Source organism: Dendropsophus ebraccatus, chromosome 15 (genome assembly GCF_027789765.1).
Source record: "Dendropsophus ebraccatus isolate aDenEbr1 chromosome 15, aDenEbr1.pat, whole genome shotgun sequence".
Lineage (NCBI taxonomy): Eukaryota > Metazoa > Chordata > Amphibia > Anura > Hylidae > Dendropsophus > Dendropsophus ebraccatus.
Genome location: NC_091468.1, coordinates 2,254,760 through 2,282,356, shown reverse-complemented (window position 1 = coordinate 2,282,356; position 27,597 = coordinate 2,254,760). Strand labels below are relative to the sequence as shown.

General features: G+C 54.3%; 2 protein-coding genes across 5 annotated transcripts; one reads left to right on the top strand and one right to left on the bottom strand.

Moving 5' to 3' along the window:
- Positions 1-10,109, bottom strand: POLR1C (RNA polymerase I and III subunit C). Its single transcript, XM_069954443.1, has 9 exons — positions 9,967-10,109; positions 6,052-6,123; positions 5,855-5,962; positions 5,623-5,755; positions 3,681-3,800; positions 3,451-3,606; positions 3,223-3,372; positions 3,034-3,150; positions 1-246 (listed from the first exon to the last, which is right to left on the bottom strand). The coding sequence occupies exons 1-9, from the start codon at positions 10,027-10,029 to the stop codon at positions 128-130; spliced, it is 1,038 nt and encodes a 345-aa protein (XP_069810544.1). The 5' UTR covers positions 10,030-10,109; the 3' UTR covers positions 1-127.
- On the top strand, positions 10,074-27,597 carry YIPF3 (Yip1 domain family member 3). Of its 4 annotated transcripts, none has more exons than XM_069954445.1 (9): positions 10,074-10,153; positions 11,427-11,639; positions 11,716-11,822; positions 22,214-22,259; positions 22,350-22,442; positions 23,577-23,708; positions 25,195-25,308; positions 25,381-25,504; positions 27,062-27,595. In XM_069954445.1, the coding sequence occupies exons 1-9, from the start codon at positions 10,142-10,144 to the stop codon at positions 27,187-27,189; spliced, it is 969 nt and encodes a 322-aa protein (XP_069810546.1). In that variant the 5' UTR covers positions 10,074-10,141; the 3' UTR covers positions 27,190-27,595. The 4 variants fall into 4 exon arrangements, with proteins under 4 accessions (XP_069810546.1, XP_069810547.1, XP_069810548.1 ...); XM_069954446.1 differs by lacking the exon at positions 10,074-10,153 and adding an exon at positions 10,237-10,304 and having other exon boundaries at positions 27,062-27,594; XM_069954444.1 differs by lacking the exon at positions 10,074-10,153 and adding an exon at positions 11,253-11,355.

Here is a 27,597-nt window from a genome sequence, read left to right as displayed (position 1 = left end):
TTAACTTTATGTATTGTTTTTAATTCGTTTTTTATGTTCTTATAAAAATAAACTATTTGGATAAGACGTCTGAAAGAAGCGATCATCTTCTGTGTCCCGGAGAAAGTCTGTGTGCGCGTGCAGAGCCTCAGTCCATATTAGCAGCGTCCAACTCTTCCAAGAAGCGGCGACATTTCCCCATCAAGACCTTGATGGCCTCTCGAAGCAGCGTGTCCGGTGTCAGGATTCCCGTAGACTCTACAGAAACTAAAGAGCGGGACGTTATAGCAGAAAGCGACCACCAGCCCCAGGGAAGAAGAAAGACTAAACAAAGAGAAGCGGGTATGACCACCAGAGAGTGAGAAGAAAAGTGCAGCCACCAGCCCCAGAGAGAGGGAGAAGGTCAGCCACCAGGGAAAGAGAGAGGGTGCAACCACCAGCCCCAGAGAGAGAAAGAGGGTGCAGCCACCAGCCCCAGAGAGAGAAAGAGGGTGCAGCCACCAGCCCCAGAGAGAGAGAGAGGGTGCAGCCACCAGCCCCAGAGAGAGAGGGTGCAGCCACCAGCCCCAGAGAGAGAGAGAGAGAGGGTGCAGCCACCAGCCCCAGAGAGAGAAAGAGGGTGCAGCCACCAGCCCCAGAGAGAGAGAGAGGGTGCAGCCACCAGCCCCAGAGAGAGAGGGTGCAGCCACCAGCCCCAGAGAGAGAGGGTGCAGCCACCAGCCCCAGAGAGAGAGAGAGGGTGCAGCCACCAGCCCCAGAGAGAGAGAGAGGGTGCAGCCACCAGCCCCAGAGAGAGAGAGAGGGTGCAGCCACCAGCCCCAGAGAGAGAGGGTGCAGCCACCAGCCCCAGAGAGAGAGAGAGGGTGCAGCCACCAGCCCCAGAGAGAGAGAGGGTGCAGCCACCAGCCCCAGAGAGAGCCAGCCCCAGAGAGAGAGAGAGGGTGCAGCCACCAGCCCCAGAGAGAGAGAGAGGGTGCAGCCACCAGCCCCAGAGAGAGAGGGTGCAGCCACCAACCCCAGAGAGAGAGAGAGGGTGCAGCCACCAGCCCCAGAGAGAGAGAGGACAAGAGAGAGGGTGCAGCCACCAGCCCCAGAGAGAGAGAGGACAAGAGAGAGGGTGCAGCCACCAGCCCCAGGGAGAGAGAGAGGGAGCAGCCACCAGCCCCAGAGAGAGAGGGTGCAGCCACCAGCCCCAGAGAGAGAGGGAGAGAGAGAGGGTGCAGCCACCAGCCCCAGAGAGAGAGGGAGAGAGAGAGGGTGCAGCCACCAGCCCCAGAGAGAGAGGGAGAGAGAGAGGGTGCAGCCACCAGCCCCAGAGAGAGAGGGTGCAGCCACCAGCCCCAGAGAGAGAGAGAGAGAGGGTGCAGCCACCAGCCCCAGAGAGAGAGAGAGAGAGAGAGGTCAGCCACCAGCCCCAGAGAGAGAGGGAGAGAGGGTGCAGCCACCAGCCCCAGAGAGAGAGAGAGAGGGTGCAGCCACCAGCCCCAGAGAGAGAGGGTGCAGCCACCAGCCCCAGAGAGAGAGAGAGGGTGCAGCCACCAGCCCCAGAGAGAGAGAGGGTGCAGCCACCAGCCCCAGAGAGAGAGAGAGGGTGCAGCCACCAGCCCCAGAGAGAGAGAGAGGGTGCAGCCACCAGCCCCAGAGAGAGAGAGAGGGTGCAGCCACCAGCCCCAGAGAGAGAGGGTGCAGCCACCAACCCCAGAGAGAGAGAGAGGGTGCAGCCACCAGCCCCAGAGAGAGAGAGGACAAGAGAGAGGGTGCAGCCACCAGCCCCAGAGAGAGAGAGGACAAGAGAGAGGGTGCAGCCACCAGCCCCAGGGAGAGAGAGAGGGAGCAGCCACCAGCCCCAGAGAGAGAGGGTGCAGCCACCAGCCCCAGAGAGAGAGGGAGAGAGAGAGGGTGCAGCCACCAGCCCCAGAGAGAGAGGGAGAGAGAGAGGGTGCAGCCACCAGCCCCAGAGAGAGAGGGAGAGAGAGAGGGTGCAGCCACCAGCCCCAGAGAGAGAGGGTGCAGCCACCAGCCCCAGAGAGAGAGAGAGAGAGGGTGCAGCCACCAGCCCCAGAGAGAGAGAGAGAGGTCAGCCACCAGCCCCAGAGAGAGAGGGAGAGAGAGAGGGTGCAGCCACCAGCCCCAGAGAGAGAGGGTGCAGCCACCAGCCCCAGAGAGAGAGAGAGAGGGTGCAGCCACCAGCCCCAGAGAGAGAGGGTGCAGCCACCAGCCCCAGAGAGAGAGAGAGAGGTCAGCCACCAGCCCCAGAGAGAGAGAGGGTGCAGCCACCAGCCCCAGAGAGAGAGAGAGGGTGCAGCCACCAGCCCCAGAGAGAGAGAGAGGGTGCAGCCACCAGCCCCAGAGAGAGAGAGGGTGCAGCCACCAGCCCCAGAGAGAGAGAGGTCGGCCATCAGGGAGAGAGAGGGAGAGAGAGAGGGTGCAGCCACCAGCCCCAGAGAGAGAGAGAGAGGGTGCAGCCACCAGCCCCAGAGAGAGAGAGAGAGAGTGCAGCCCCAGAGAGAGAGAGAGAGAGAGAGTGCAGCCACCAGCCCCAGAGAGAGAGAGAGAGAGTGCAGCCACCAGCCCCAGAGAGAGAGAGAGAGTGCAGCCACCAGCCCCAGAGAGAGAGGGTGCGGCCACCAGCCCCAGAGAGAGAGGGAGAGAGAGAGAGAGTGCAGCCACCAGCCCCAGAGAGAGGGAGGGTGCGGCCACCAGCCCCAGAGAGAGAGAGAGGGTGCAGCCACCAGCCCCAGAGAGGGAGGGAGAGAGAGAGCACGCGAGCAGCCACCAGTCCCAGAGAGATAGGAGGGAGGGTATGGGATGCGACCACCAGCCTCGGAGAGGAAGAGAAAGAGAGCGGGTTGCTACCACCAGCCCCCGCGAGGGAGGGAGGGTGGGTATGGGGTGCGACCACCAGTTGAAAGGGTCAGGATTTACCCTCCCCAGCCGCACCACTGTATACATGCCATCCACAGATCAATATTTACCCCGAAGATCACATGACCTCGATAAAAGGGGGCAGGTGCAGTAAGCAGCTGTACAGCGGGGCCTCCGCCGGATACTTACAGATGAAATGATCCCGCACTCGTCCCATCTTCACCAGGGTTTTCAGATCATCATGGCGGAAAATCTCTCTACTGCCCGTGTCCAGCCGCGCATTCTCCAAGCGTGCAACCTTCTGACCTGATGAAGAGATGGAGGATGAGAGTGGTGATGGTTGCAGGTGGTCATACACCTGCAGGTGGCGCCGCATACCGTTCACATTGTCCACAGCAATCACCCCGGGGGAGAAGCAGCGCTGCAGTCTTTCTGCCAGTTCCCCCTCTATGGGGCGCAGTAGTGTGATCTCCGGCAGGAGGCGGTAACTCGCCGTGGCAACTGGAGAGAACTTGGCGTGATCCTTCCCTGTAGGGATAAAGGCGGCTGCGGTTATCAAGGTATAAAGATGGCGGCTTCTGGGGAGGAGGCCTCACCGCCACTTACCGATGCCTTTTACACAATGCATGATGACATGGATCTCCTGGCCGGGGCGCAGCAGAGCGATCAGGATGTCGGGGTGCACGGGCCGTGGAGGGTCGTTCTCTGGGAACAGGTCGGCCTGGTTGCCTTGTGGAAGCCACTTTACATGACTGGTGTACACTGCAGGGGGAGGGGACAGGTTAGATGCAGCAGAGCCGCGCGCGCAGAGACCACCGCCAGTTCTAAGCACAAACCTCTGTGGTCCAGGTAAAGCTCATTGGGGTCGGAGGAATCCTTGGAGGATCGAGGGTTACGGGAGCAACGGACATTCAGCTCAAACTGCAGCGTGTCAATGTCTGTGCCCTCCAAATCACCTGCCAGGAAGAGGGGAGCAGCAGTCAGAACCCCCTAATACTATGCACAAAGGAAGGACCCCCCCCCCCCATACTACACAGCAAAGAGAGCAGTGACCCCCCCCCTCTATACTATACAGCAGAGAGCAGTGACCCCTCTATACTATACAGCAGAGAGCAGTGACCCCCCCCTCTATACTATACAGCAGAGAGCAGTGACCCCCCCCTATACTATACAGCAGAGAGAGCAGTCACCCCCCCTATACTATACAGCAGAGAGCAGTGACCCCCCCCCCCCTCATACTATACAGCAGAGAGCAGTGACCCCCCCCCCCTCATACTATACAGCAGAGAGCAGTGACCCCCTCCCCCTATACTATACAGCAGAGGAAGCAGTGCCCCCCCATACTATACAGAAGCAGTGACCCCCCCATACTATACAGCAGAAGCAGTGACCCCCCCATACTATACAGCAGAAGCAGTGCCCCCCACATACTATACAGCAAAAGCAGTGCCCCCCACATACTATACAGCAGAAGCAGTGACCCCCCCCAATACTATACAGCAGAAGCAGTGACCCCCCCCCATACTATACAGCAGAGGAAGCAGTGACCCCCCCCCCCATACTATACAGCAGAGGAAGCAGTGACAGCCCCCCCCCCATACTATACAGCAGAGGAAGCAGTGACAGCCCCCCCCCATACTATACAGCAGAGGAAGCAGTGACAGCCCCCCCCCCATACTATACAGCAGAGGAAGCAGTGACAACCCCCCCCCATACTATACAGCAGAGGAAGCAGTGACAACCCCCCCCCCCCATACTATACAGCAGAAGAAGCAGTGACCCCCCCCCCCATACTATACAGCAGAGGAAGCAGTGACACCCCCCCCCATACTATACAGCAGAAGAAGCAGTGACCCCCCCCCCATACTATACAGCAGAAGAAGCAGTGACCCCCCCATACTATACAGCAGAAGCAGTGACCCCCCCCCCATACTATACAGCAGAAGAAGCAGTGACACCCCCCCCCCCATACTATACAGCAGAAGAAGCAGTGACAACCCCCCCCATACTATACAGCAGAAGAAGCAGTGACAACCCCCCCCCCATACTATACAGCAGAGGAAGCAGTGACAACCCCCCCCCCCTATACTATACAGCAGAAGAAGCAGTGACAACCCCCCCCCCCCCATACTATACAGCAGAAGAAGCAGTGACAACCCCCCCCCCCCCCTATACTATACAGCAGAGGAAGCAGTGACAACCCCCCCCCCCATACTATACAGCAGAGGAAGCAGTGACAACCCCCCCCCCTATACTATACAGCAGAAGAAGCAGTGACAACCCCCCCCATACTATACAGCAGAAGAAGCAGTGACAACCCCCCCCCCCCCCATACTATACAGCAGAGGAAGCAGTCACAACCCCCCCCCCCTATACTATACAGCAGAAGAAGCAGTGACAACCCCCCCATACTATACAGCAGAAGAAGCAGTGACAACCCCCCCCCCCATACTATACAGCCGAGGAAGCAGTGACACCCCCCCCCTATACTATACAGCAGAAGAAGCAGTGACAACCCCCCCCCCCCCATACTATACAGCAGAAGAAGCAGTGACAACCCCCCCCCCCCTATACTATACAGCAGAGGAAGCAGTGACAACCCCCCCCATACTATACAGCAGAGGAAGCAGTGACAACCCCCCCCCCCCCTATACTATACAGCAGAAGAAGCAGTGACAACCCCCCCCCCCCCCCCATACTATACAGCAGAGGAAGCAGTGACACCCCCCCCCCATACTATACAGCAGAGGGGTCAGGTTCTCCTGCTGCAGCCAGTACCAGAGTTGCGATACTCGAAGAGTCGGGGGTCTGAGCGGATGGGGAGGAGCCCAAGGCGGTGGGCGAGGATCTCATCCTGGATGATGGACGTATTCTTATACACATAGACCTTTTCTACAGCCATCGTGGGAACCTGAGGGGTAGGAGGGGCTTAGTCACAACCAAAGAATGGACACTCCCAAAAGGTCACATGCCAAGAGGAGAGACACGCCCCCGCACAGCCTCTACCTACCTCCGCCAGCAGGATACGCCTGAATGCATTTGCCAGAGCAGCATCGATCCCAACCATATCAAACTCCAGGGTGTCGTCCTCCATCTTCATGATTTCCACCCGAAAATTCTGCTCAACGAGAAGATGTCAAAACCTGCCACAAAGGTAAGTGCCCCGGGCTCCACCCTCCCCAATGTGACCCCGCCCCCTCCACGCACCTGCTCAAACCTGCCCTGGTCCCAGCTGTCATCATATCCAGGGTAATTTCCAGGAAAGTCCGTGCTGTGTACCTGCAGGAGGAGGAGGAGGAGGAGACTGTAGTGCAGCACAAGAGGAGGAGGAGGAGGAGGAGAAGACTGCAGTGCAGCACAAGAGGAGGAGGAGGAGGAGGAGACTGCAGTGCAGCACAAGAGGAGGAGGAGGAGAAGACTGCAGTGCAGCACAAGAGGAGGAGGAGAAGACTGCAGTGTAGCACAAGAGGAGGAGGAGAAGGAGGAGAAGAGTGCAGGAAGAGGAGGAGGAGAAGAGTGCAATGCAGCACAAGAGGAGGAGGAGGAGGAGGAGAGTGCAGGAAGAGGAGGAGGAGAAGAGTGCAATGCAGCACAAGAGGAGGAGGAGGAGGAGGAGAGTGCAGGAGGAGAAGGAAGAGGAGACTGTAGTGCAGTACAAGAGGAGGAGGAGGAGGAGGAGACTGTAGTGCAGCACAAGAGGAGGAGGAGGAGAAGACTGCAGTGCAGCACAAGAAGAGAAGGAGAAGACTGCAGTGCAGCACGAGAGGAGGAGGAGGAGGAGAAGAAGAGTGCAGGAAGAGGAGGAGGAGAAGAGTGCAATGCAGCACAAGAGGAGGAGGAGGAAGAGGAGACTGTAGTGCAGTACAAGAGGAGGAGGAGGAGGAGACTGCAGTGCAGCACGAGAGGAGGAGGAGACTGCAGTGCAGCACGAGAGGAGGAGGAGGAGAAGACTGCAGTGCAGCACAAGAGGAGGAGGAGGAAGAGGAGGAGACTGCAGTGCAGCACGAGAGGAGGAGGAGACTGCAGTGCAGCACAAGAGGAGGAGGAGGAGGAGGAGGAGGAGAAGACTGCAGTGCAGCACAAGAGGAGGAGGAGGATAAGACTGCAGTGCAGCACAAGAGGAGGAGGAGACTGCAGTGCAGCACGAGAGGAGGAGGAGGAGAAGAAGAGTGCAGGAAGAGGAGGAGGAGAAGAGTGCAATGCAGCACAAGAGGAGGAGGAGAAGGAAGAGGAGACTGTAGTGCAGTACAAGAGGAGGAGGAGACTGCAGTGCAGCACGAGAGGAGGAAGAGGAGACTGTAGTGCAGTACAAGAGGAGGAGGAGACTGCAGTGCAGCACGAGAGGAGGAGGAGGAGGAGGAGGAGGAGACTGCAGTGCAGCACGAGAGGAGGAGGAGGAGAAGAAGAGTGCAGGAAGAGGAGGAGGAGAAGAGTGCAATGCAGCACAAGAGGAGGAGGAGAAGGAAGAGGAGACTGTAGTGCAGTACAAGAGGAGGAGGAGACTGCAGTGCAGCACGAGAGGAGGAAGAGGAGACTGTAGTGCAGTACAAGAGGAGGAGGAGACTGCAGTGCAGCACGAGAGGAGGAGGAGGAGGAGGAGACTGCAGTGCAGCACAAGAGGAAGAGAAGACTGCAGTGCAGCACAAGAGGAAGAGAAGACTGCAGTGCAGCACAAGAGGAAGAGAAGACTGCAGTGCAGCACAAGAGGAAGAGAAGACTGCAGTGCAGCACAAGAGGAGGAGAAGACTGCAGTGCAGCACGAGAAGAGGAGAAGACTGCAGTGCAGCACGAGAGGAGGAGAAGACTGCAGTGCAGCAAGAGATGAGGAAGAGAATAAGACTGAAGTGCATCACGAGAGGAGGAGGGGATACATATATAACAGTACACAGCCCCTCTATAGCGCGCCCCCCCGCATATAGGATAGTACACAGCCCCTACATAGCCCCCCTCCTGTATATAGGACAGTACACGGCCCCTCCCCCCGTATATAGGACAGTACACGGCCCCTCCCCCCGTATATAGGACAGTATACAGCCCCCCTCCCCCCGTATATAGGACAGTATACGGCCCCCCCCCCTGTATATAGGACAGTACAACGGCCCCCCCCCCCTGTATATAGGACAGTACACGGCCCCCCCCCCTGTATATAGGACAGTATACGGCCCCCCCCCTGTATATAGGACAGTACACGGCCCCCCTGTATATAGGACAGTACACAGCCCCTCCCCCTGTATATAGGACAGTACACAGCCCCTCCCCCTGTATATAGGACAGTATACAGCCCCTCCCCTGTATATAGGACAGTATACAGCCCCTCCCCTGTATATAGGACAGTATACAGCCCCTCCCCTGTATATAGGACAGTATACAGCCCCTCCCCTGTATATAGGACAGTACACGGCCCCTCCCCCTGTATATAGGACAGTATACGGCCCCTCCCCCTGTATATAGGACAGTACACGGCCCCTCCCCTGTATATAGGACAGTATACGGCCCCTCCCCTGTATATAGGACAGTACACAGCCCCCCCCCCTGTATATAGGACAGTACACAGCCCCCCCCCCTGTATATAGGACAGTATACAGCCCCTCCCCCTGTATATAGGACAGTATACAGCCCCTCCCCCTGTATATAGGACAGTATACAGCCCCTCCCCCTGTATATAGGACAGTACACAGCCCCTCCCCCTGTATATAGGACAGTACACAGCCCCTCCCCCTGTATATAGGACAGTACACGGCCCCTCCCCCTGTATATAGGACAGTACACGGCCCCCCCCCTGTATATAGGACAGTATACGGCCCCCCTCCCCCCGTATATAGGACAGTATACAGCCCCCCTCCCCCTGTATATAGGACAGTACACGGCCCCTCCCCCTGTATATAGGACAGTATACAGCCCCCCCCCTGTATATAGGACAGTACACGGCCCCTCCCCCTGTATATAGGACAGTACACGGCCCCCCCCCTGTATACGGCCCCCCTCCCCCCGTATATAGGACAGTATACAGCCCCCCTCCCCCTGTATATAGGACAGTACACGGCCCCTCCCCCTGTATATAGGACAGTACACGGCCCCTCCCCCTGTATATAGGACAGTACACAGCCCCTCCCCCTGTATATAGGACAGTACACAGCCCCTCCCCCTGTATATAGGACAGTACACAGCCCCTCCCCCTGTATATAGGACATTACACGGCCCCTCCCCCTGTATATAGGACAGTACACGGCCCCCCCCCTGTATATAGGACAGTATACGGCCCCCCTCCCCCCGTATATAGGACAGTATACAGCCCCCCTCCCCCTGTATATAGGACAGTACAACGGCCCCTCCCCCTGTATATAGGACAGTACAACGGCCCCTCCCCCTGTATATAGGACAGTATACAGCCCCCCCCCTGTATATAGGACAGTACACGGCCCCTCCCCCTGTATATAGGACAGTACACGGCCCCCCCCCTGTATATAGGACAGTATACGGCCCCCCTCCCCCCGTATATAGGACAGTATACAGCCCCCCTCCCCCTGTATATAGGACAGTACACGGCCCCTCCCCCTGTATATAGGACAGTACACGGCCCCTCCCCCTGTATATAGGACAGTACACAGCCCCTCCCCCTGTATATAGGACAGTATACAGCCCCCCCCTGTATATAGGACAGTATACAGCCCCCCCCCTGTATATAGGACAGTATACAGCCCCCCCCCTGTATATAGGACAGTACACGGCCCCTCCCCCTGTATATAGGACAGTATAACGGCCCCTCCCCCTGTATATAGGACAGTATACAGCCCCCCCCCCTGTATATAGGACAGTATACAGCCCCCCTCCCCCTGTATATAGGACAGTATACAGCCCCTCCCCCTGTATATAGGACAGTATACAGCCCCCCCCCCTGTATATAGGACAGTATACAGCCCCTCCCCCTGTATATAGGACAGTATACAGCCCCTCCCCCTGTATATAGGACAGTATACAGCCCCTCCCCCTGTATATAGGACAGTACACAGCCCCTCCCCCTGTATATAGGACAGTATACAGCCCCTCCCCCTGTATATAGGACAGTATACAGCCCCTCCCCCTGTATATAGGACAGTATACAGCCCCTCCGTAGTGTCTCACGTTGCGGGTCCCGTACTCCCCGAGCAGCACGCGGCTTCTCATCTCCCTCACGGTGTCCGCCATGTTTGTGGTTGGCGGCTCGGCGCATGGGCAGAATATGAAGTATTTCCGGTTGTGGTCGCCATAACGACGACCGCCATATTATTGGTTTTAGGTTCCATTCTCCACCAAAAATATGTCGTCCAAGGTAACGTAGGTGGCACAGTTCCCGCGAGATCTGGGAGGCTCCGCCCCTCCACGTCCTAAGCTTTTGTTTACTTCCGGGTGTCAGGAGAGGCGAGGGGCCCGGTGCACGGCCGCAGCGTTAGACCGAACCGGAGCCATACAGGGGCAGTACAGTGTGTAACCCGTAGGGGGCAGTATACAGGGGGCAGTACAGTGTGTAACCAGTAGGGGGCAGTATACAGGGGGCAGTACAGTGTGTAACCAGTAGGGGGCAGTGTACAGGGGGCAGTACAGTGTGTAACCAGTAGGGGGCAGTATACAGGGGGCAGTACAGTGTGTAACCAGTAGGAGGCAGTATACAGGGGGCAGTACAGTGTGTAACCAGTAGGGGGCAGTATACAGGGGGCAGTACAGTGTGTAACCAGTAGGAGGCAGTATACAGGGGGCAGTACAGTGTGTAACCAGTAGGGGGCAGTATACAGGGGGCAGTACAGTGTGTAACCAGTAGGAGGCAGTATACAGGGGGCAGTACAGTGTGTAACCAGTAGGGGGCAGTATACAGGGGGCAGTGTACAGGGGGCAGTACAGTGTGTAACCAGTAGGAGGCAGTATACAGGGGGCAGTACAGTGTGTAACCAGTAGGGGGCAGTGTACAGGGGGCAGTACAGTGTGTAACCAGTAGGGGGCAGTATACAGGGGGCAGTACAGTGTGTAACCAGTAGGAGGCAGTATACAGGGGGCAGTACAGTGTGTAACCAGTAGGGGGCAGTATACAGGGGGCAGTACAGTGTGTAACCAGTAGGGGGCAGTATACAGGGGGCAGTACAGTGTGTAACCAGTAGGGGGCAGTATACAGGGGGCAGTACAGTGTGTAACCAGGAGGAGGCAGTATACAGGGGGCAGTACAGTGTGTAACCAGTAGGGGGCAGTATACAGGGGGCAGTACAGTGTGTAACCAGTAGGGGGCAGTATACAGGGGGCAGTACAGTGTGTAACCAGTAGGGGGCAGTATACAGGGGGCAGTACAGTGTGTAACCAGTAGGAGGCAGTATACAGGGGGCAGTATACAGGGGGCAGTACAGTGTGTAACCAGTAGGAGGCAGTATACAGGGGGCAGTATACAGGGGGCAGTACAGTGTGTAACCAGTAGGGGGCAGGATGGCAGGGGCAGGGGGCAGGACTCTGACCTCAGCTGAGTGGGGCGGCTTTGAGGACAACATGCAGGTAATGGCTGTTGCTTGACCCCCGACCTCTGGGCCATGTGACCTGCACCTCCTGACTTATTGGTTTTGCAGGGAGGGGGCGGAGCTGCGGTGATTGACATGGAGAACATGGACGACACATCGGGGTCCAGCTTTGAGGATATGGGGGAGATTCATCAGAGAATGAAGGAGGACGAGGAGGAAGGAGAGGGAGACGGAGTGACAGAGGAGGGCGAGGAGGACGGCGGCGCCTTCCTAGGGATGAAAGGCCTGAAGGGTCAGCTGGGCCGGCAGGTGGCGGATGAGGTAAGGGGGAGGGGCTTGTGGCCTCAGTCTGCCGCCATCTTGTATCTCTGTGCCTAATATATTTTCTCTTCCTCAGATGTGGCAGGCGGGGAAAAGACAGGCGTCCAAGGCGTTCAACCTCTACGCCAACATAGACATTCTGCGGCCATACTTTGATGTGGAGCCCGTTCAGGTCCGGAATCGGTGAGTCCCAATCATCTCCTCCCTTCCCATCATGTCCTCCACCCCCCTCCATCATATCTCACACTACCCCCCTATATCATATCTAAGGCTATGCTCCCCCCCCCCTCCATCATATCTCACACTACCCCCCTATATCATATCTAAGGCTATGCTCCCCCCCCCCCTCCATCATATCTCACACTACCCCCCCATATTATATCTAAGGCTATGCTCCCCCCCCTACATCATATCTCACAGTACCCCCCCATATTATATCTAAGGCTATGCTCCCCCCCCCTCCATCATATCTCACACTACCCCCCCATATTATATCTAAGGCTATGCTCCCCCCCCCCTCCATCATATCTCACACTACCCCCCTATATCATATCTAAGGCTATGCTCCCCCCCCCCTCCATCATATCTCACACTACCCCCCCATATTATATCTAAGGCTATGCTCCCCCCCCTACATCATATCTCACACTACCCCCCCCCTATATCATATCTAAGGCTATGCTCCCCCCCCTCCATCATATCTCACACTACCCCCCCCCCCTATATCATATCTAAGGCTATGCTCCCCCCCCTCCATCATATCTCACACTACCCCCCTATATCATATCTAAGGCTATGCTCCCCCCCCTCCATCATATCTCACACTACCCCCCCCCCCCATATCATATCTAAGGCTATGCTCCCTCATATCATATCTAAGGCTATGCTCTCCCCCCCTTCCATCATACCTCACACAACCCCCCCCCCCATATCATATCTAAGGCTATGCTTTCCCCCCTCCATCTTACCTCACACTACCCCCCATATCATATCTAAAGCTATGCTTACCCTATATCATATCTAAGGCTATGCTCCCCCCATATCATATCTAAGGCTATGCTCCCCCCATATCATATCTAAGGCTATGCTCCCCCCATATCATATCTAAGGCTATGCTCCACCCCCCTCCATCATATCTCACACTGCACCCCCCCCCCCCATTTCATATCTAAGGCTATGCTCCCCCTCCATCATATCTCACACTACCCCCCCATTTCATATCATATCTAAGGCTATGCTCCCACCATTTCATATCTAAGGCTATGCTACCCCCCCCCATATCATATCTTTTTTTAAATCAGATCTTTTTTATTGAAAAAGAAAGCGTCTTTTTACAAATACAACAATTTTCTCCCACCCCCTCCCCCTTCCCAATATCCCAAACAATGGGACAAAAAAGTACAAAAATGTAAAAGAAAAATTGTATACTAATCCAGAATACTTTAGAAAAGAAAACCTATGAATCCTGCGTACAATACAAATCAAGAAAAACGAGATTCTGTCCCCCAGCCATGATCACACGTCAGCAGACCCCCCCCCCCCCCAGCCAAAGAGGTAATAAGACAACCCCCCCCCACCCAGCCAAAGAGGTAATAAGACACCCCCCCCCCCAGCCAAAGAGATAAGACAACCCCCCCCCAGCCAAAGAGGTAATAAGACAACCCCCCCCCACCCAGCCAAAGAGGTAATAAGACACCCCCCCCCCCCCAGCCAAAGAGTTAATAACACAACCCCCCCCCAGCCAAAGAGATAATAAGACAACCCCCCCCCCCCACCCAGCCAAAGAGGTAATAAGACAACCCCCCCCAGCCAAAGAGGTAATAAGACCCCCCCCCCCCAGCCAAAGAGGTAATAAGACAACCCCCCCCCCAGCCAAAGAGGTAATAAGACAACCCCCCCAGCCAAAGAGATAATAAGACAACCCCCCCCCCAGCCAAAGAGATAATAAGACCCCCCCCCCCCAGCCAAAGAGGTAATAAGACAACCCCCCCCCCAGCCAAAGAGATAATAAGACAACCCCCCCCCAGCCAAAGAGGTAATAAGACAACCCCCCCCCAGCCAAAGAGATAATAACACAACCCCCCCCCAGCCAAAGAGGTAATAAGACAACCCCCCCCCCCCCCCAGCCAAAGAGGTAATAAGACAACCCCCCCCCCCCCCCCAGCCAAAGAGGTAATAAGACAACCCCCCCCCCAGTCAAAGAGGTAATAAGACAACCCCCCCCAGCCAAAGAGGTAATAAGACAACCCCCCCCCAGCCAAAGAGGTAATAAGACAACCCCCCCCAGCCAAAGAGGTAATAAGACAACCCCCCCCCAGCCAAAGAGGTAATAAGACAACCCCCCCCCAGCCAAAGAGGTAATAAGACAACCCCCCCCCAGCCAAAGAGGTAATAAGACAACCCCCCTCCCAGCCAAAGAGGTAATAAGACAACCCCCCCCCAGCCAAAGAGGTAATAATACAACCCCCCCCCCCCAGCCAAAGAGGTAATAACACAACCCCCCCCCCAGCCAAAGAGGTAATAAGACACCCCCCCCCCCAGCCAAAGAGGTAATAAGACAACCCCCCCCCAGCCAAAGAGGTAATAAGACAACACACTTGGTCCAGAAAAAGGGGGGAAAAGAAAAGGAGGGGGGGGGGGGGTAATTTAGACAGTAATTGACCCTAGCCCATAGTGCCACGTCTCCTGGCATTGCCAGCGTTTTGACCTCCATGCCGGGACCCCAGATGGGTTGAGACTTCTTCATGGCCTTCGGCCCTAGCAATCAGCCCTGTTATTGTGGCTGCGGTAGGTTGTATCCAGGGTTTGGCTATTAATTTGCGTTCTTGGCACAACACCAGTAGGCTCGTCATCCTCACACGCTAGGCCCAGAATGCATCTCACAGGTCCAATGGTATGGTAATCCCAAAAACGCCTCATTAGCGCCACCCCCCTCCGGCAGCTCTCCAGCTCCATATAAGATGTAAAATATGTGCCTCTCCGAGTCCGCAGGGAGGGCATCTGTACCAACTCCTATCGTTCTATATACTCTATGGAGGAGGAACAACTGTGAGAGCCTATGGGGGAGTTATCAGACATGGTGTATAGTGACGCTGGCTCAGTCACCCCCGGCAACCAATCAGATTCCACCTCTCATTTCTCACAGACTCTTTGGAAAATGAACGGTGGAATCTGATTGGTTGCCGGGGGCGACTGGGCCTGTCTCACTTTACACCATGTCTGATAAATCTCCCCCTATGTGTTTCTGATCCTAAGGCCAGCACCGTGTGCCACTCTGGTCCGATATGGGGCCTACATCCGTCTCCCATTCTTCCTTTATCGTTAAGGGCCTAGTAGACATGTAGGAGACCGATGGCTCTTTATATATAAGAGAGATAAGACCTTTACACAGGGCTGTGGAGTCGGAGTTGGAAAAAAATGTACCGACTCCGACTCCAGCTTTAAAAAAAAATCTTTAAAAAATGTAGAATTGAATTTTTATATGAATTTTACAAGTTTTGCTCATGAATATATATTATGAGCAACATTCTAATAGGACACACACTGGCCCTATTACATAAGGGTGGTCGGGTAATATATCAGTAATAGGACACTGGCCCTATTACATAAGGGTGGTCGGGTAATATATCAGTAATAGGACACTGGCCCTATTACATAAGGGTGGTCGGGTAATATATCAGTAATAGGACACTGGCCCTATTACATAAGGGTGGTCGGGTAATATATCAGTAATAGGACACTGGCCCTATTACATAAGGGTGGTCGGGTAATATATCAGTAATAGGACACTGTCCCTATTACATAAGGGTGGTCGGGGAATATATCAATAATAGGACACTGGCCCTATTACATAAGGGTGGTCGGGAAATATATCAGTAATAGGACACTGGCCCTATTACATAAGGGTGGTCGGGGAATATATCAGTAATAGGACACTGGCCCTATTACATAAGGGTGGTCGGGGAATATATCAATAATAGGACACTGGCCCTATTACATAAGGGTGGTCGGGGAATATATCAGTAATAGGACACTGGCCCTATTACATAAGGGTGGTCAGGGAATATATCAGTAATATTACACTGGCCCTATTACATAAGGGTGGTCGGGGAATATATCAGTAATAGGACACTGGCCCTATTACATAAGGGTGGTCGGGGAATATATCAGTAATAGGACACTGGCCCTATTACATAAGGGTGGTCGGGGAATATATCAGTAATAGGACACTGGCCCTATTACATAAGGGTGGTCTGGGAATATATCAGTAATAGGACACTGGCCCTATTACATAAGGGTGGTCGGGGAATATATCAGTAATAGGACACTGGCCCTATTACATAAGGGTGGTCGGGGAATATATCAGTAATAGGACACTGGCCCTATTACATAAGGGTGGTCGGGGGATATATCAGTAATAGGACACTGGCCCTATTACATAAGGGTGGTCGGGGGATATATCAGTAATAGGACACTGGCCCTATTACATAAGGGTGGCCGGGGAATATATCAGTAATAGGACACTGGCCCTATTACATAAGGGTGGTCGGGGAATATATCAGTAATAGGACACTGGCCCTATTACATAAGGGTGGCCGGGGAATATATCAGTAATAGGACACTGGCCCTATTACATAAGGGTGGTCGGGGAATATATCAGTAATAGGACACTGGCCCTATTACATAAGGGTGGTCGGGGGATATATCAGTAATAGGACACTGGCCCTATTACATAAGGGTGGTCGGGGAATATATCAGTAATAGGACAGTAATAGTAACAGTAATATGGAGATATCCTGTGTAATATAGAGGAGGAGACATAAGTAATGTAGCTGTAACTTCTGTCCTCAGTGCGGGGTTTTCTCTCTGGGAGAAGATTGTGTGTTTTTCTTCAGTGTGCTATTGCTGCAGCAGTGTGTGTGTGTGTGTGCTATGGCTGCAGCTGTGTGTGTGTGTGTGTGCGCGCGCTATGGCTGCAGCTGTGTGTGTGTGCTATGGCTGCAGCTGTGTGTGTGTCTGTGTGTGTGCTATGGCTGCAGCTGTGTGTGTGTGTGTGCTATGGCTGCAGCTGTGTGTGTGTGTGCTATGGCTGCAGCTGTGTGTGTGTGTGTGTGTCTGTGTGTGTTCGCGCTATGGCTGCAGCTGTGTGTGTGTGTCTGTGTGCTATGGCTGCAGCTGTGTGTGTGTGTCTGTGTGCTATGGCTGCAGCTGTGTGTGTGTCTGTGTGCTATGGCTGCAGCTGTGTGTGTGTGTCTGTGTGCTATGGCTGCAGCTGTGTGTGTGTGTCTGTGTGCTATGGCTGCAGCTGTGTGTGTGTCTGTGTGCTATGGCTGCAGCTGTGTGTGTGTGTCTGTGTGCTATGGCTGCAGCTGTGTGTGTGTCTGTGTGCTATGGCTGCAGCTGTGTGTGTGTGTGCTATGGTTGCAGCTGTGTGTGTGTGTCTGTGTGTGTGTGTGCTATGGCTGCAGCTGTGTGTGTGTGTGTGTGCTATGGCTGCAGCTGTGTGTGTGTGTGCGCGCTATGGCTGCAGCTGTGTGTGTGTGCGCTATGGCTGCAGCTGTGTGTGTCTGTGTGCTATGGCTGCAGCTGTGTGTGTGTGTGTGTGTGTGCTATGGCTGCAGCTGTGTGTGTGTGTGTGTTCGCGCTATGGCTGCAGCTGTGTGTGTGTGTCTGTGTGCTATGGCTGCAGCTGTGTGTGTGTGTGTGTGTGCTATGGCTGCAGCTGTGTGTGTGTGTGTGTCTGTGTGTGTTCGCGCTATGGCTGCAGCTGTGTGTGTGTCTGTGTGCTATGGCTGCAGCTGTGTGTGTGTCTGTGTGCTATGGCTGCAGCTGTGTGTGTATGTGTGTGCTATGGCTGCAGATGTGTGCGTGTCTGAACCCAACAATATCACCCGGGGCTCTGACCATACAGGCCAGGAGCTCGATCACTAAAGCAAAAAGAAAGGGAGACAGGGGGCACCCGGCTCCAGGGGGAAGGGCTCAGAAAGCGGACCACCCAAAGGCGTGCCAATGGCTCAGAGCATGCAAGTTTTATCCACAAGATATAGTTGGGGCCAAAGCCCATACAGGTGAGAACGCACCAAAGATATATTCCCACTCTGCGCTGTCAGAAGCTTTAGCAGCAGTTAGCGAGAGCGCAGCGCGAGCACCCCCCCCCCCCCACACACACACACACACGCGGAGCCCAAAGATTGTACAACAGCCTTCTGATATTGTCTGTGGTGCATTTACCCGGCATAAGGCGCGTCTGGTCACCATCAACCAAGTCACAGATGAGAGTGGTGATCCAATATCATATCTAAGGCTATGCTCCCCCCCCCCATCATACCTCACACTACCCCCCCCCCCATATATCTAAGGCTATGCTCCCCCCACTCCTCCATCATACCTCACACTATCCCCCCCATATCATATCTAAGGCTATGCTCCCCCCCCTCCATCATACCTCACACTACCCCCCCCCCCACATATCATATCTAAGGCTATGCTCCCCCCCCTCCATCATACCTCACACTACCCCCCCCCCCCCCCACATATCATATCTAAGGCTATGCTCTCCCCCCCCCTCCATCATACCTCACACTGCCCCCCCCCCCCCACATATCATATCTAAGGCTATGCTCCCCCCCCCCATCATACCTCACACTAACCCCCCCCCCCCATATATCTAAGGCTATGCTCCCCCCCCCATCATACCTCACACTACACCCCCCCCCCATATATCTAAGGCTATGCTCCCCCCCTCCATCATACCTCACACTACCCCCCCCCCCCCACATATCATATCTAAGGCTATGCTCTCCCCCCCCTCCATCATACCTCACACTACCCCCCCCCCCCACATATCATATCTAAGGCTATGCTCCCCCCCTCCATCATACCTCACACTACCCCCCCCCCCCCATATATCTAAGGCTATGCTCCCCCCCATCATACCTCACACTACCCCCCCCCCACATATCATATCTAAGGCTATGCTCCCCCCCCCCTCCATCATACCTCACACTACCCCCCCCCCCCATATATCTAAGGCTATGCTCCCCCCCATCATACCTCACACTACCCCCCCCCCCACATATCATATCTAAGGCTATGCTCCCCCCCCCCCTCCATCATACCTCACACTACCCCCCCCCCATATATCTAAGGCTATGCTCCCCCCCATCATACCTCACACTACCCCCCCCCCACATATCATATCTAAGGCTATGCTCCCCCCCCCTCCATCATACCTCACACTACCCCCCCCCATATATCTAAGGCTATGCTCCCCCCCCACATATCATATCTAAGGCTATGCTCCCCCCCCCCTCCATCATACCTCACACTACCCCCCCCCCCATATATCTAAGGCTATGCTCCCCCCCATCATACCTCACACTACCCCCCCCCCACATATCATATCTAAGGCTATGCTCCCCCCCCCTCCATCATACCTCACACTACCCCCCCCCATATATCTAAGGCTATGCTCCCCCCCCACATATCATATCTAAGGCTATGCTCCCCCCCCCCTCCATCATACCTCACACTACCCCCCCCCCCATATCATATCTAAGGCTATGCTCCCCCCCCCCATATCATATCTAAGGCTATGCTCTCTCCCCCCCCCCCTCCATTATATAGAAACATAGAAGATTATCGGCAGAGGAGACCACTGGGCCCATCTAGTTGCCCTTTTAGTATTTCCTTTCTTATTATCTTAGGATAAATATATGTATATACCAGGCAGGTTACATTCTGTTATTGTAGATTTACCAACCACCACCACCAAAGGTTTCCATCATGTCCTCCCTTTCCCTTCTTCCTCCTGTAACATATATAAAGGTTTCCATCATGTCCTTCCTTTCCCTTCTTCCTCCTGTAACATATATAAAGGTTTCCATCATGTCCTCCCTTTCCCTTCTTCCCCCTGTAACACATATAAAGGTTCCCATCATGTCCTCCCTTTCCCTTCTTCCCCCTGTAACATATATAAAGGTTTCCATCATGTCCTTCCTTTCCCTTCTCCCTCCTGTAACATATATAAAGGTTTCCATCATGTCCCCCTTTCCCTTCTTCCTCCTGTAACATATATAAAGGTTTCCATCATGTCCTTCCTTTCCCTTCTTCCTCCTGTAACTTATATATACGTCTTCATTATGTCCTCCCTTTCCCTTCTTCCCCCTGTAACATATATAAAGGTTTCCATCATGTCCTCCCTTTCCCTTCTTCCTCCTGTAACATATATAAAGGTTTCCATCATGTCCTCCCTTTCCCTTCCTCCTCCTGTAATATATATAAAGGTTTCCATTATGTCCCCCCTTTCCCTTCTTCCTCCTGTAACTTATATATACGTCTTCATTATGTCCTCCCTTTCCCTTCCTCCTCCTGTAACATATATAAAGGTTTCCATCATGTCCTCCATTTCCCTTCTTCCCCCTGTAACATATATAAAGGTTTCCATCATGTCCTCCATTTCCCTTCTTCCCCCTGTAACATATATAAAGGTTTCCATCATGTCCTCCCTTTCCCTTCCTCCTCCTGTAACATATATAAAGGTTTCCATCATGTCCCCCCTTTCCCTTCTTCCTCCTGTAACATATATAAAGGTTTCCATCATGTCCTCCCTTTCCCTTCTTCCTCCTGTAACATATATAAAGGTTTCCATTATGTCCTCCCTTTCCCTTCTTCCTCCTGTAACATATATAAAGGTTTCCATCATGTCCTCCCTTTCCCTTCTTCCTCCTGTAACATATATAAAGGTTTCCATCATGTCCTCCCTTTCCCTTCTTCCTCCTGTAACATATATAAAGGTTTCCATCATGTCCCCCCTTTCCCTTCTTCCTCCTGTAACATATATATAGGTTTCCATCATCTCCTCCCTTTCCCTTCTTCCTCCTGTAACATATATAAAGGTTTCCATCATGTCCTCCCTTTCCCTTCTTCCTTCTGTATCATATATAAAGGTTTCCATCATGTCCCCCCTTTCCCTTCTTCCTCCTGTAACATATATAAAGGTTTCCATCATGTCCTCTCCTTTCCCTTCTTCCTCCTGTAACATATATAAAGGTTCCCACCATGTCCCCCCTTTCCCTTCCTCCTCCTGTAACATATATAAAGGTTCCATCATGTCCCCTTTCCCTTCTTCCTCCTGTAACATATATAAAGGTTTCCATCATGTCCCCCTTTCCCTTCTTCCTCCTGTAACATATATAAAGGTTTCCATCATGTCCTCCCTTTCCCTTCTTCCTCCTGTAACATATATAAAGGTTTCCATCATGTCCTCCCTTTCCCTTCTTCCTCCTGTAACATATACAATAGTTTCCATCATGTCCTCCCTTTCCCTTCTTCCCCCTGTAACATATATAAAGGTTTCCATCATCTCCTCCCTTTCCCTTCTTCCTCCTGTAACATATATAAAGGTTTCCATCATGTCCTCCCTTTCCCTTCTTCCTTCTGTATCATATATAAAGGTTTCCATCATGTCCCCCCTTTCCCTTCTTCCTCCTGTAACATATATAAAGGTTTCCATCATGTCCTCTCCTTTCCCTTCTTCCTCCTGTAACATATATAAAGGTTCCCACCATGTCCCCCCTTTCCCTTCCTCCTCCTGTAACATATATAAAGGTTCCATCATGTCCCCTTTCCCTTCTTCCTCCTGTAACATATATAAAGGTTTCCATCATGTCCTCCCTTTCCCTTCTTCCTCCTGTAACATATATAAAGGTTTCCATCATGTCCTCCCTTTCCCTTCCTCCTCCTGTAACATATATAAAGGTTTCCATCATGTCCCCCCTTTCCCTTCTTCCTCCTGTAACATATATAAAGGTTTCCATCATGTCCTCCCTTTCCCTTCTTCCTCCTGTAACATATATAAAGGTTTCCATCATGCCCTCCTTTCCCTTCTTCCTCCTGTAACATATATAAAGGTTTCCATCATGTCCTCCCTTTCCCTTCTTCCTCCTGTAACATATATAAAGGTTTCCATCATGTCCTCCCTTTCCCTTCTTCCTCCTGTAACATATACAATAGTTTCCATCATGTCCTCCCTTTCCCTTCTTCCCCCTGTAACATATATAAAGGTTTCCATCATCTCCTCCCTTTCCCTTCTTCCTCCTGTAACATATATAAAGGTTTCCATCATGTCACCCCTTTCCCTTCTTCCTCCTGTAACATATATAAAGGTTTCCATCATGTCCTCCCTTTCCCTTCTTCCTCCTGTAACATATATAAAGGTTTCCATCATGTCCTCCCTTTCCCTTCTTCCTCCTGTAACATATATAAAGGTTTCCATCATGTCCTCCCTTTCCCTTCTTCCCTCCTGTAACATATATAAAGGTTTCCATCATGTCCTCACTTACTCACCAACCCTTCTCCTGTGTCACTTACAAACCTATTAAAAAGAATAGGACCCAGAACAGACCCTTGTGGCACACCACTTGTGTATCTCACACTATCCCCATCATATCTTAGGCTATGCTCCTCCCCTCATATCATATCTTAGACTATGCTCCCCCTCCATCATATCTCACACTACTCCCCCCCCCCCATCATATATCATATCCTATCTCAGGCTATGCTCTTTATTGCAGGCTCTTGGAGTCGATGATCCCGGTCAGGATGATTAACTTTCCCCAGGTCAGTGAATGACATGGCTGTCCCTCCAGATTCGGGTACTTGGGTCACAGCCGCCATATTGGCCTGTTGTCTCTCATCTCTTCTCCACAGAAAATCGCGGGTGAGCTGTATGGACCCCTGATGCTGGTGTTTACCATGGTGGCCATTCTTCTGCATGGCATGAAGTCATCAGGAACAGTCATTGTAAGAGGGGACACTCTGGGAGGAGCCTAGAGGAGGGGCGTGGGAGGAGCCTGGAGAAGGAGGGCGAGAGGAACCTAGAGGAGGAGGAGGGTGAGAGGAACCTAGAGGAGGAAGGTGGGAAGAGCCTATAGGAGGAGGGCGGGAAGAGCCTAGAGGAGGAGGGCGGGAAGAGCCTATAGGAGGAGGGCGGGAAGAGCCTAGAGGAGGAGGGCGGGAAGAGCCTAGAGGAGGAGGGCGGGAGGAGCCTAGAGGAGGAGGGCGAGAGGAACCTAGAGGAGGAGGAGGGTGAGGAGCCTAGAGGAGGAGCCTGGAGAAGGAGGGCGAGAGGAACCTAGAGGAGGAGGAGGGTGGGAGGAGCCTAGAGGAGGAGGGCGGGAAGAGCCTAGAGGAGGAGGGCGGGAGGAGCCTAGAGGAGGAGGGCGAGAGGAACCTAGAGGAGGAGGAGGGTGAGGAGCCTAGAGGAGGAGCCTGGAGAAGGAGGGCGAGAGGAACCTAGAGGAGGAGGAGGGTGGTAGGAGCCTAGAAGAGAGTGAGGAGCCTAGAGGAGGAGGGCGGGAGGAGCCTAGAGGAGGAGCGTGGGAGGAGCCTGGAGAAGGAGGGCGAGAGGAACCTAGAGGAGGAGGAGAGTGGGAGGAGCCTAGAGGAGGAGGGCGGGAGGAGCCTAGAGGAGGAGGGCGGGAGGAGCCTAGAGGAGGAGGGTGGGAGGAGCCTAGAGAAGGAGGGCGGGAGGAGCCTAGAGGAGGAGGGCGGGAGGAGCCTAGAGAAGGAGGGTGGGAGGAGCCTTGAGGAGGGTGAGGAGCCTAGAGGAGGAGGGCGGGAGGAGCCTAGAGGAGGAGGGCGGGAGGAGCCTAGAGAAGGAGGGTGGGAGGAGCCTTGAGGAGGAGGGTGAGGCAAAATCCACAGAACAACCTGCCCAAAAATTGTGCCCAGAGCCTTAGGGGGCCAGAGGACTAAAACATGGGAGGAGCCTGAGACACATTGTACGACCGTGAGGCCACGAGAGAAACCTCAGGGGCGTGTGGGAGGAGCCATAGGTTCAGGGGCGTGTGGGAGGAGCATAGGAGGAGCCTGTGAGAACCTGGGGATGGTGAGGTGGTAGAACATGTGTAACCATTTGTATTCCTTGTCCCACAGATAGAAGGCACCCTCATGGGCACGGCCATTGGCACCTGTTTTGGATATTGGTCGGGCGTATCGTCGCTCATTTACTTTATTGCTTATTTATGTAACGCTCAGATCACCATGCTGCAGACCTTGTCCCTCCTGGTGAGTACCTGACAGCCTGACGTGTATGTGATGGGGGGGGTGTATCCGGGGTACATGTATGTGATGGGGGGTGGGGTATCCGGGGTACATGTGTGTGATGGGGGGGGGTGTATCCGGGGTACATGTATGTGATGGGGGTATATGGGAGTACATGTATGTGATGGGGGGGGTATCCGGGGTACATGTATGTGATGGGGGGGGGGTGTATCCTGGGTACATGTATGTGATGGGGTGGGGTGTTTGGGGTACATGTATGTGATTGGGGGGGGTGTATCCGGGGTACATTTATGTGTTTGTGGTATATGGGGGTACATGTATGTGATGCCGGTATATGTGGGTACATGTTTGTGATGGGGGGGGGGGGTGTATCCGGGGTACATGTATGTGATGGGGGGGTGTATCCGGGGTACATGTATGTGATGGGGGGGTGTATCCGGGGTACATGTATGTGATGGGGGGGTGTATCCGGGGTACATGTATGTGATGGGGGGGTGTATCCGGGGTACATGTATGTGATGGGGGGGTGTATCCGGGGTACATGTATGTGATGGGGGGGGGTGTATCCGGGGTACATGTATGTGATGGGGGGGGTGTATCCGGGGTACATGTATGTGATGGGGGGGTGTATCCGGGGTACATGTATGTGATGGGGGGGTGTATCCGGGGTACATGTATGTGATGGGGGGGTGTATCCGGGGTACATGTATGTGATGGGGGGGGTTGTATCCGGGGTACATGTATGTGATAGGGGGGGGTGTATCCGGGGTACATGTATGTGATGGGGGGGGGGTGTTTGGGGTACATGTATGTGATGGGGGGGGGTGTATCCGGGGTACATGTATGTGATGGGGGGGTTGTATCCGGGGTACATGTATGTGATAGGGGGGGGTGTATCCGGGGTACATGTATGTGATGGGGGGTCTGGGGTACATGTATGTGATGGGGGGTCTGGGGTACATGTATGTGATGGGTGTATCCGGGGTACATGTATGTGATGGGGGGGTGTATCCGGGGTACATGTATGTGATGGGGGGGGGTGTATCCGGGGTACATGTATGTGATGGGGGGGTGTATCCGGGGTACATGTATGTGATGGGGGGGGTGTATCCGGGGTACATGTATGTGATGGGGGGGTGTATCCGGGGTACATGTATGTGATGGGGGGTCTGGGGTACATGTATGTGATGGGGGGTCTGGGGTACATGTATTTGATGGGGGGTCTGGGGTACATGTATTTGATGGAGGGTCTGGGGTACATGTATGTGATGGGGGGTCTGGGGTACATGTATGTGATCGGGGGGTATATGGGGGGTACATGTATGTGATCAGGGGGGTATATCTGGGGTACATGTATGTGATGGGGGGTCTGGGGTACATGTATGTGATCGGGGGGGTATATGGGGGTACATGTGATCGGGGGAGGGGGGTAGCGGGGTGTATTACACACAATGTCTTCCTGTGCTCACCTCTCGCCGCTCTCTTTCAGGGGTACGGTCTCTTTGGACATTGCGTCGTCCTCCTCATCACCTATAACATCCATTTCCACTCTCTCTTCTACATCTTCTGGTTGTGCATTGGGGGCCTGTCCACACTGCGCATGGTGAGACCCCATACAGTGACCGCAGCCCCCCAGCCCCTCATACCCCTCTCATTACTCTCACTTGTTCCCTAGGTGGCGGTTTTGCTATCACGCACTGTGGGCCAAACCCAGAGACTCATCCTGTGTGGATCTATCGCTGCGCTGCACATGCTATTCCTGCTCTACCTGCATTTTGCTTATCACAAGGTTGTAGAAGGTAAAGCCGCTTTACTGGGGGCGTGGCCTGCAGCTTAATCTGGACAGGGGCGTGGCCTGCAGCTTAATCTGGGCAGGGGCGTGGCCTGCAGCTTAATCTGGGCAGGGGCGTGGCCTGCAGCTTAATCTGGACAGGGGCGTGGCCTGCAGCTTAATCTGGGCATGGGCGTGGCCTGCAGCTTAATCTGGACAGGGGCGTGGATTGCATCTTAATCTGGGCATGGGCGTGGCCTGCATCTTAATCTGGACAGGGGCATGGCCTGCATCTTAATCTGGGCATGGGCGTGGCCTGCAGCTTAACCTGGGCATGGGCGTGGCCTGCAGCTTAATCTGGGCAGGGGCGTGGCCTGCAGCTTAATCTGGGCAGGGGCGTGGCCTGCAGCTTAACCTGGGCAGGGGCGTGGCCTGCAGCTTAATCTGGGCAGGGGCGTGGCCTGCAGCTTAATCTGGGCAGGGGCGTGGCCTGCAGCCTAATCTGGGCATCCAATCCCTGATATCGGAGCAGGTATATAAGGTCCCCTGGTCCTCCCCCTCATTACTCCTTGAGGAAGCAGTGCGAAACGGCGTTGGAGTGAGGTGGGAGGCCAGCGGACTCCAGATTTTTTAATATATTGGATTGGATACACAGTGTATCTGTTGGTGTTAGCTAATCTGGGCAGGCGTGTGGCCTCCTGGGGGGGGGTTCTGATTTGCAGATTGACCTGGGCAGGGGTGTGGCCTCCTGGGGGGGTTATGATGTACGGATTGACCTGGGCAGGCAAGTGGCCTCCTGGGGGGGAGGTTCTGATTTGCGGATTGACCTGGGCCGGGGTGTGGCCTCCTGGGGGAGGTATAATTTGCAGATTAAAAGGACGCTGGTCGACCTCAGGGAGATCAACCAAAACATTGCAGAGACACCATCACATGTCTCGACGTCAGTGGACTAGCCAGACCGTCCTCCGGGAAGGAACAACCAAGCCAAAGGCGTTCAAAGGCGTAATATGCAGATTGACCTGGGCAGGGGTGTGGCCTCCTGGGGGGGTATAATTTGTGGACTGACCTGGGCAGGGGTGTGGCCTCCTGGGGGGGTATAATTTGTGGACTGACCTGGGCAGGGGTGTGGCCTCCGGGGGGTATAATTTGCGGACTGACCTGGGCAGGGGTGTGGCCTCCGGGGGGTATAATTTGCGGACTGACCTGGGCAGGGGTGTGGCCTCCGGGGGGGGGTATAATTTGTGGACTGACCTGGGCAGGGGTGTGGCCTCCTGGGGGGGTATAATTTGTGGACTGACCTGGGCAGGGGTGTGGCCTCCTGGGGGGGTATAATTTGTGGACTGACCTGGGCAGGGGTGTGGCCTCCGGGGGGTATAATTTGCGGACTGACCTGGGCAGGGGTGTGGCCTCCGGGGGGGGGGGGGTATAATTTGTGGACTGACCTGGGCAGGGGTGTGGCCTCCTGGGGGGGTATAATTTGTGGACTGACCTGGGCAGGGGTGTGGCCTCCGGGAGGGGGGGGGGTATTTGTTCATGCACTGACGCTGGCGCACACACTCAGCTGTCTCTCGTCTTCCTTTCCCAGGTATCCTGGATACGTTGGACGGACAGAATGTGGCTCCTCCTTTCCAGAGAGTGGCCCGGGACCTTTCAGTGGGCACCAATTCTGTTGTGAACACAACTGTGCAGATCCTCAGCGTTCACTCCCGCTGAGCCCAGCATGGCCGCTTCTGGTCTTCTCCTCTTTAGACTGTGCAGGAGGAGGAGGAGGAGGAGGAGGAAGAGGAGGAGGAGGAGACCTTCCACTATTCACACCCCGTCTTTGCCTACAAGGTTTAAAGGAAACTGTGCCCATCCCCCAATACATTCAGTAAAGTCTCCATCACACCAGCAAACACCCCCTGCATTTTGTCTGACCCCCTCCCCCTATATTTTGTCTGACCCCCTCCCCCTGTATTTTGTCTGACCCCTCCCCCTGCATCTTGCCTGACTCCTCCCACTTTGGAGGGTGTATTTACAGGATTGGACTTGTGCACTATAGACTAGCGGGGTGTGGTGGCCCCTGGGGGTTGGGGGGCAGCGGAGGGTGTAGTGGCCCCTGGGGGTTGGGGGGCAGGGAGT